At 38.5% G+C, this 9,795-nt stretch overlaps 1 protein-coding gene across 3 annotated transcripts in view; it reads right to left on the reverse strand.

Annotated features, from left to right (window-relative positions):
* Positions 1-9,795, reverse strand: part of LOC107689018 (AP2-associated protein kinase 1-like) — a 40,187-nt gene that overhangs the window by 12,252 nt on the left and 18,140 nt on the right. For 2 of the 3 annotated variants that reach the window (XM_016486890.1, XM_016486903.1), the window contains exons 8-20: positions 9,343-9,446; positions 9,097-9,182; positions 8,858-9,018; positions 7,707-7,789; positions 7,097-7,414; positions 5,827-6,002; positions 5,469-5,689; positions 5,135-5,215; positions 4,141-4,200; positions 3,095-3,199; positions 2,320-2,421; positions 988-1,098; positions 561-662 (exon numbers count right to left, since the gene is read on the reverse strand). In XM_016486890.1, coding sequence (XP_016342376.1) covers positions 561-662; positions 988-1,098; positions 2,320-2,421; positions 3,095-3,199; positions 4,141-4,200; positions 5,135-5,215; positions 5,469-5,689; positions 5,827-6,002; positions 7,097-7,414; positions 7,707-7,789; positions 8,858-9,018; positions 9,097-9,182; positions 9,343-9,446 — 1,710 coding nt within the window. The remainder of the gene's footprint in view (positions 1-560; positions 663-987; positions 1,099-2,319; positions 2,422-3,094; positions 3,200-4,140; positions 4,201-5,134; positions 5,216-5,468; positions 5,690-5,826; positions 6,003-7,096; positions 7,415-7,706; positions 7,790-8,857; positions 9,019-9,096; positions 9,183-9,342; positions 9,447-9,795) is intronic. The other variant, XM_016486897.1, reaches the window with a different exon arrangement.

A 9,795-nucleotide genomic window follows, 5' to 3' on the forward strand; every position in this document is an offset into this window, starting at 1 on the left:
AAGTATATTATATTTTCCTTTTACAGCTGCAGACTGAGGAAGATCCTGAAACACACCAGCAAACCCTAAAACAGACAACAGTTTACAGATGTTTTTCAGCGGCAGCAGAACTATGACGAAACTTTTGGGTGAAACTTGTTTACTTTTTTCATACTTTTATTACTTGTGGGAAAACTTGAAACACTTTTAAATAAGTATAAAGAATGGCATTGGTTTTGTACATTTAATTTTTGTTTAACGTTATTAATAAAAATGTTGTTCAATTAGCATGTTTTTGTGTTTTGCTTTGGTACCGAAATTGGTACCGAGAACCGTGGATTTTCACTGGTATCGGTACCGAATACTGAAATTTTGGTACCGTGACAACACTAATGCAAAGTGTGCAAAATAACTAATCTCAATTCTGTTTATTTGCAACTACCAACAAAAAATGTGCTCAAGACTATACAGTTCTCTTATACAGATAAAGAACTAACTGCTTGTCATTAAAATGAGAGCAAGACGCAGATTGATCACTTACTCTAAAAAAAAACAAATGGCTTTAGCTTCCTAAAGCTCACCTTGAGAGTTTTTGGAGATCAGTACTGGTATGGGGTCAAATTCATCTTCATTGGCCATCTCAGCACTCGGAGGCTCAAAGCCTGAGATCAAACAGTCTGCAGCTGAGAGGCGATGAGGGTTGGGGCAAATGACAGTTCACGGGTAAAAGATTTAAGAGGGTGGTGGTAGGGAGAGACACAGATGGGTGAGAAAAAGACAGCACTGTTAGCATGATGTCAACACTGAAATAATCACATTAATGTTCTTTGGCCGACACTTTCTTATCAAACCTAAACAAATGTCTAGAAAGTGTATATAGTATGTTAATATCAATTCATTTTCATTTTTAATAAAATGCACTTTACAGTTCCATCCCAAAGTTCTTTACGTGCCTCACCAGGTCACATAAGCTATAAATGCCAGCAGAAAAAAAGTGATTTGTTGTACCTGGTATATTCTGGGAGGAGCCGCCTGAGACAGGCGCAAAGTCATCCAGACATGAGGCAGAGCCAGAGGGGAGAGAACAGCCCAGCAAGGAGTCCTCTCCAATTAAAGGGTCTACAGCAAAGTGGGGAGCAGCACCAGGGAAACACATGAAAACATTAAAACCATGAAGTTGCTAACTACATAAAAATCAGGGGGTCATATCTTATGAGGTCCACTTTTAATCTTAGTCAAGGTTTTTGTGAAAACTAAATTTTGACTTTTTGGTACGACCATTTCCTATTCTTTTCCAACTCTCAAAATTAAATTGGATCATTTTGCTGTATTTTTAGGTTTGCTGAGTCGAACAAAGTTTGTGCTGCCCCATCTGGACACCAAACAGGCCTTACAGGCGTGTAAATGCAGATAGTCATGTGTTTAATATCTGTCAGAAAGTTGTGGAAATTCAAAAAGTGCCTTTTTTGCAACTTGGTTTCAAAAATATGGTCTGGAAAGTTTTTAATTCAAAATTTTAAAATGCAGTCAAATTAGCAAAATTTCGTAGGTAAAAAAGGTCCACTGTCAATAGTGTAGTGATCCATGAAGCACAGTTCACACAAAAGTTACTTTAAACCAAGCCGAATACCTCAACACAGCCAGTCTGTGTGACCAACTTGAACCTGTTGCCAAAACTAAATGGGAAATCTTTCGACCAAAGGTGAAATTCCCAATCGTGTGGATTCCTATTAAAAATAACTGGATTTCCCCAGCGAAAATCTGTCAAACAATGTGACCACACCTTTAGAGTGTTTTCATTGTACACTGAATTCATATATATCTAAAGATGAAAGAAAATGTTCTCATTATATGCCCCTTTGAGCATCTCTGCATCTACCTGCTTAAAGTACAACATTCTGCATCCTTAATGTGGGGAAAAAGGATCCTGAGTTTTTAAATTTTGAAATCAGCTATAATCTCAACCAATCTCTCCACTAGGGATGGGCATTCGATTACATTTTCTTAGTCGATCGTCGGGAGAATTAACGATCGACAATCGATTAATCATTAATATTTTTATAATAAAATTAATTATTTAACTTTTATAATTCAAAAATGCAATGAATACAAAAATACAGCGTGTTTTTCCTCGATGAGACCTTTATTACAAGATCAACTTGTGGCAGACAGTTAAACTACGTTCAGTTAGGCAAACCGAACAACGATCAATTATCGATCGTCGATTAATCATGCCCATCCCTACTCTCCACACAAAGAAAACATTCTGCCACCACTTATGTATTTGACGGTGTTAAAATGCTAGGCTGAGGCTCGTCCGTCTCTGATGCAAATTTTTACCTTTCAGTGCGGATGATGCTGGTTCAGCCTCCACAGGGTGCAGCTGAGCCTGAGGGGGCTCCAAGCCAGGAATCAGAGAGTCCAAACACACTTCCGTTTTGGCTGGGAGTAAGACAGAGTGGGGACAGTATAAAAAAAAAAAACCACGATACTGCACTGTAAATTATTCATCACATCATATACATCACTGGTATCTTACATAACGTTCAAACCAATGATTCGTGTTTCATTCTGCTGGACCTTGTATGATGCCTTCAACACAGAGACTTGCTGCATATTCCGGTCTATTCCCCAAACAATGGAAATCATAAAAACTTCATTTCGCTACTTTGAGCCCTACATGATAAATAGATTCTTTGAGTCATCTTGGAAAGGAGGGGTGAGCAAGTCATATCAACAAACAACAGGTGTACCTCAGGGTTCGGAACTTGGACCCCTCATCTTTTTCATATACACAATATTTCTAGGACCCATCACCAAGCAATAATTCGCTCTGCTTTTTTCTACCAATGCAATGCCTTAACACACTACTCTACCTGTTGTCCCAGCCTTTAGTGTGTTGATTTCACAAGATCTCAACATTTACAAATCAAGTTAAATTTCATGTGGCAAAAAGACAAAATTGAAAGCTATTACAAATAATACAGGGACTGGCTTGATCTGCATCAAACAACAAAAAGTGGAAAATGTCATTTGTCTCAGAGAACAGGACAGTGTTTAGTTTAGCTTTTGTAAAAGAAAAGCACATAGAGAGAGAGTCAGCAAAAGCTGTTACCATCTCTAGTGTCATCAATGGAGCAGCCGAAAGGGTCAGCCATGGACAGCAGATCAGGCAGCATGAGAGAAGTATCCGGAGACTTCAGGCCCTCTATCAGCTTCTCTGTAAGTCAGCCAGTGAAAACAGCCAGCGTTAGCCAGAATAAACACAGAAATGCAGGCGTGCGGAAACTGAGAGGAAAGCGAAAGGACAACGGAGGATTTGAAAGCCATTTGATGATTAAAAAAAAGGTAACTTTAACAAACAGAAATAAGCAGCTGAAGAATTATCAATGGGTCTAAATTATACACTGCACAATGCAGGTTGAGAACCCAATGTATAAGCAGCAGTGGTCTCGTAGAAACGCAATTTTGTTCTGCTTTACACTTTGTTGTTCACTAGAATGACAAAATATTTTGAACTTTAAAAGTGAATGGGATAAAAAAAAAAAAAGAAAACAGAGATAGGGTGGCTTATCTAAGTACTAAGTACTGATGCAGTAAATGCAAAAAGTGGGACAAAAATCAACAAATCAAACGTTAACACAAAGTTATGCCTAAAGATACACAAAAAAGAAACTAATATTAATGTATTGGTATGTCTTTCTTTTCAAACAGTATTAACGTATGATATCAAATTACAATTATTTCAGTAACTTTTTTACATTTACTTAGTTTTGCAAATTTTCCCATTTCTGAATATTTACTTGATGCTGTTGAAAGATATCTGAAAAAGCACAAGCAGATTTATGCAATTATAATTTATATTTTGTTTCTTTGTTCCATTTGTATTTGTTCTTTTGCTTTTAATTACTTTGTTTTTTCTTATTTATTATTAAAACTTTTTTCAATAATTACTAGAAAAAGCCAAAGACGAACTGTTTCAGGTTGATTGTTAATAAAAAAAAGTGTTAAATAGTACATTAGTGTTGCCTTTGGTAGCAAAACTGTTACTGTGAATCACAACATTTCAAAGCATTGGTATTGTGGTGTGTGCACCGCAGTGTGTGGTGACCACTAAGGTGCATAGAGGTCAGGTAAGGCTGGCATGGACCTCTGGATTACCTGGTACAGCTAGCAAACCAGCTCCCAGTTCTAAGCCCAGAATGTCAACAGGTCTTTCAGCTGTATAAGAGCAGAGAAAGAGAAAATTGGAAATGCTAAAGTGGTCAAGAAGTGCTCGAAAAGGGTGGCATTAAATGCTGAGCATCAGTTTAAACAGAGGAAGCAGGCAGACTCAGCAGGGATGTGGAGGTAACTGGTGGGCCTTGATTCATCTTAAAGGGTTAGTTCACCCAAAAATGAAAATTAGGCTGCGTTTTACTCACCCCCGAGGCATCCTAGGTGTATATGACTTTCTTCTTTCAGACGAATCCAGTCTGAGTTATATTAAAAATTGTCTTTGATCTTTCAAGCTGTTTAATGCCACTCAGCGGGTGTTGCATTGCTTCAGTCCAAAAGAACTTAAATAAAAATCTCTCATCCATAAAAAAAAACAGCTCACACGGCTCGAGGGGGGTGAACAAAGGCCTTCTGTAGTGAATCGATGCGTTTTTGTAAGAAAAACATCAATTTTCAAAACGTAATAATCACTTGAATCTAGCTTGCGCTCACTGTTGTAAACAGAAGCAGTTCCGGCGGAATGAGTATGAGGTTGGCTTTATTCCGACTGGATTCGTCTGAAAGAAGAAAGTCATATACACCTAGGATGCCTCGGGGGTGAGTAAAACGCAGCCTATTTTTCATTTTTGGGTGAACTAACCCTTTAATAGGAGTCTCCTGCTGATTCCTGCAGTTCGACTAGCTCAGATGCACTGAACATGTGCCATCATACAGTGAGGGAGGCCAGGAATGGTACAGAAATAAAGCAAGAGATTGACAGAAAATAAACAGAATATCAATGGCCAAATACAGACAAAAAGAAACCATAATGTCATTATTAAGGAGTATTAGGGTCATCTACAATATATTCCCAATGATTTATATTTGTTAAGTGAATTCAATTCACTAAAATTCATGTAAGAGTGGAACATTAGTTTAAGGATGACGGTACACCTACCAGAGGATGGAGGAGCAGGTTCTGCAGCTTCCAGCCCAGGAATAAGACTCTCAGTAGCGGCAATCAGAGGTTCAACAGGTTCTGCAAACAGCAAAAACACTTTAATTTAAATTCATTTAATTCATTTCTCACACACCCACCAATACATAGTACAACGTGCAGTAAAAACCTTTTGACACTCTCCACACAGACACATATATATATATACATATGTGTGTGTGTGTATATATATATATATATATATATATATATATATACATACACACACACACACACACACATATAGTGTTGGATGTGATAAGATATACAGTAGTCTGTGAGAAAGTAAAGTTACCGTCAGCTAACTTGGTGAAGTCTTTGTTGAGCAGGTCCTCAGCTGTAAGTTTGGAGAAATTGTCATCACCAAAGGGATTCCAGGTGGGCTGGTCAGGGGGGCTTTTCAGGCTAGCGGCTGAGGCAGGAGCTTGAAGAACAGAAGTGCTGCCCTGCTGTGCAGGCTGGTACACACTCTGCTGGGAGGACTGGGGAGAGTTGGATGGGGTGGCGCTGGCTGACCTAATTGTGCCCAAATAAAGAAACAAGTGCTCAGACAATAGATTTAAGTAGGTTCAAAGCTGACAAAACATTTCTTCTTGGCTAAGTAGGGAGTATAATAGCAGTGTCTCTCTACATTTATACGTTAGATTTCTCACTTTGACTTGTTAAGGCTGGCCTCTGCTGTGGCCGCCTGCAGCTGCTGAGTGGACTGGCTGACCGGAACACCGAACATAGCGCTGTGAGTGACATCACTCTGAATGCGTCTGTGCCCCGCCTTCTGGGCCGTCCTTGGGGACGAGGGAGGAGTTTGGGAAAGGCCAGGGGCCACAGTCTGAGGAAAAGACAGCAGGATAAGCAAGTAAGAACTCTTTAAATACAGAGAATTTAGAATGGAACATAAAATTTCAAATTAGATGCAGTGAAATGGCATGAATAAAAAAAAAAACATAAAAAACCAAAGGTGAATGCAGATAAGAAATAAATATTAAAAACTGATGCATCATTTCCAGCATGACCTTTTTTCTATAAGAAATAGTTCAGACAAAATTGTTGTCAGTCGCTTGGTTGTTTGTGGCAACAAAAAAACATTTTTTTTTATAAACTCCAAAATCACATCTATACTCACATGTAGTATTAGCTACATTACTGTTCAAAAGTTTGGGGTTGTTTATATACAATAATAAATGCTGTTCTGAAGTATCATTTGACGTTGAAGACTGAAGTAACGGCTGCTACAAATTCAGCTTTGCCACCTCACGAAAAAATTGTTTTAAAATAATTGTCCTTTTAAACTGCAATATTTCACAATATAACTATTTTTAACTATATTTTTTGATCAAGAACATGTTGCCACATTGAGCCTAAGAGAATTCTTAAAAAAATAAATAAAAAAAAACCTTAAGTGTATACAGTGAACAGTAAATATATGGAAAAATAGAACAGTGTGTAAACAGTAAATTATTTATTTTGTCCCTCTTTCTGATGCTTAAGTCATTTCCATGTCAATTGATCTAAATATACGGGATATTTACTACACTGTCTAAACAATTGGATTTCATCACTTCATCATCTGAACTGACAAACACTTCAGAATGTGGTGTAAACAAAGCCTAGAAACCATAAAATAAACAACACTTCAGCAAATCAAAATTGAAAGCATACAATTCTAATTATTTTAACAAAAACATTGTCTGTCACAATTTTTAGACAATCTTCAGAGCAAATAAACCAAAATGAGCAAACATCTGTCACACAAACAATCAAAACCATCTACAATGATCCAAAATAAACCAAGGATGGACAGATGGAGGCAACACAATGGATGAGGCGCAGCCCCTTCATGAGGTGCATCATTAGTGAAAGTGAGGCTGCCAGCTCTTTGAATCAAACGGGACAGAGCAGCATGCACATCATGGAGGTGATTACCCTCTCCTCTGCCTTCTCTGGGCTGATTTGGGATTGAAGCGCTGGCTGCTGGACAGTGGGTGGCACTGCTGCAGGCTCAGCCTGTACTGGAGGCGGGGCACCAGGCGGCTGAGTGACAGTGGGCTGGACGGGCACCGGCTGCTGCAGAGCCACAGATGCCTGCTTACGACGGGTGCTCCGTGCAGGCGCGGTGGGTGGGGCGGGGCTGGATGGAGGAGGAGTGGCTACTGCTTTCTGAGGGGCGGGGCTGCCAGCTGCAACTGGAACACCCCCTCCTGCGACTGCAGTCGCAGCTGTGACGGGGATGGGCTGCACGGGCTGTCACACAGACAACTATACTATGATGTGAACCATAAATGTGACCTTTACATATCACTGTTACTTTAGTTTAATAAATGCAATCTACAGGCTGGAACAGTTAACGAAGTTAAATTAGAACAGCGTTACACTGCTTTTATGCCATTTTATCTTCCTAGTTAACCAAAATTCTTGCAACTTCTTATTATCCTAAAATACTTCCTGCTCTGTAATAGACTATAAAATTAAAAAGAGCTGAGCATTGTAGGTTTTTATTAGTGCAGTGAGGTACAGACAAAGTAAAGAGACTTACCGTTTGCTGCTGAGGGGCCGGAGATGCCTGGGCTTTCTGAGACTGCAATGCTGCAGCCGGCTGAGCCAAGTTCATGCTGACAGCTAAGAAACACACATAGAACAATTGTGCATTTTAATAATTATTTATTTTGAATGAATAATAATATCTCATAAGAGAAATCAGTCAAACTTATTAAGACAGGCAATAAAAAAAAAAAACTATTAGGGCTGTCACTAACCATTATTTTCATGAACAAGTAATTGGCCAATTATTCTGACGATTAATCGAGGAATCAGATAATTATATATTATATAATACACCTAAACGAACAACAGCCTTTAAAATGACTTAAAATGCATATATAATAGCAATGAGGCAATACTAATTGGTTCAAATAAAGTATCAAAAGCAAGTAATCATATGGTTTCATTGAACAAAACTGTTAAAATGCATAATGTATTATAAACAAAAGAAACTAAAGTACATTATGCATTATAACAATTGCCTGCAGAGGGCGCCTGATGGCCTGACAATTGTTTTTACACTTTACTGCACAATCTAATCCTTGTTTAATATTATCTAAACATTTAATTCAAATGTTCACTTAAACTTTATATTTGCCCTTTACTTCTCAACAAAAATTTGAGGGAATGAGGGTGAGCTTTTCTCTTGAAATTGCGATGAACAGTTAGCATATCGAGAAAGATATTGATGTATTCTCCTGTGTTTGTGTAGGTTTAAAAATTATGTACCATACAAATCTGATGAAATGGCGCACATTGCATTCCCAGATGAGTTTTATAATAAACCCAAACTCTGCAATATGCAGCGATTGAGTTTGAGATGCTCCACACATGTAAATGATAACAGTTTGTGTGGAGCAGCATTTACTGTGAACTAGGGCTGCAACAATGCAATATTTACATTTAATATTTATAATAAGAATTTTATATTTACTATAAATCTGTGAATAACATGTTAATAATGTTAATGTTAAAATGTTACTAATTTTGTTAAAGACGTACATTTATTACACAAGTTCAGAAACAAACAAAACAGCTATGACGTTTCAGTTCTGCTATTGGTTCAGAGATGGCATACTGTAGCTATAAGCTTATTTTATGCTCACATACATGTAAGTGTTGAAGAACAGTTCATAATATTGATACCTATCGGCTGGGCGGCCCCAGCGGGCAGGTTGGCTCTCTTGCGTGGGGTCAGGGCAGCAGGCTGGATGGGCAAGATGCCTCCTAGTGCCTGGGACTGTGCGGCTTTGGGCCGCTGGCGTGGGGTTATGGAGGTTTCAGTGGTGGGAATGGGGTCTGTAAGTCTACGGGACAAAACATGGAGACACAAATTTCAGGTTAAATTTACCAACCAGAGTACTATGGAGTCTCTGGACAAATACCTCGCCTTGGTCTGTGTTTGGCTCTTCTTTGTGGCTGCTTCGCTCACTCGGATTGGCTCAGGAAGCTTAGCAGGAATGGGAGAATTCTGGGGGGACACATTTCAGATTAGTCTTTTTTTTATGATTTCAGGCATTCCTACAGACTGACACACACAAGCACCCAATCCAACAACTGATCCCAGAAGTAAAAGCACTGACCCAACAGGCTGAGAGTGACCGCAGAGGAGAGGAAGGAAAGCGACTAACCTTGACGTTTTGGACAGGGCAGTCCCGTCTGGCCAGTTTGAAAGCAAAGTAGGACACCTGATAAATGTCAGGCCTCTTATCAGGGTCCGGTTCCAGCATGTACCCTGACAAAATCACCACCACAGAGAGAAGGAAAGAGGAGGGAGAGCAGGAGAAACAGAGATTGAGTGTCACCACGTGACAGACAGAAGAAGGGCAGAGCAGATGATTGGTATTTAGTGTTTAGAGTGTTTATTGATATAAGGAAGTTGAAGGAATAGTTCATCCAAAAATGAGTCTTAATTGCTTAACCTAAACTTGTTCGAAAACCATTTGTACTTTCATGAAACAGTGTATCCTTGCTTATTTATATATATATATATATATATATACATATATATACATATATATACACATATACATATACATATATATATATATATACATATACATATATATATATATATATATATA

The sequence above is a fragment of the Sinocyclocheilus anshuiensis genome, unplaced genomic scaffold (assembly GCF_001515605.1).
Source record: "Sinocyclocheilus anshuiensis isolate Anshui unplaced genomic scaffold, SAMN03320099.WGS_v1.1 scaffold393, whole genome shotgun sequence".
In the NCBI taxonomy this organism is placed as follows: domain Eukaryota; kingdom Metazoa; phylum Chordata; class Actinopteri; order Cypriniformes; family Cyprinidae; genus Sinocyclocheilus; species Sinocyclocheilus anshuiensis.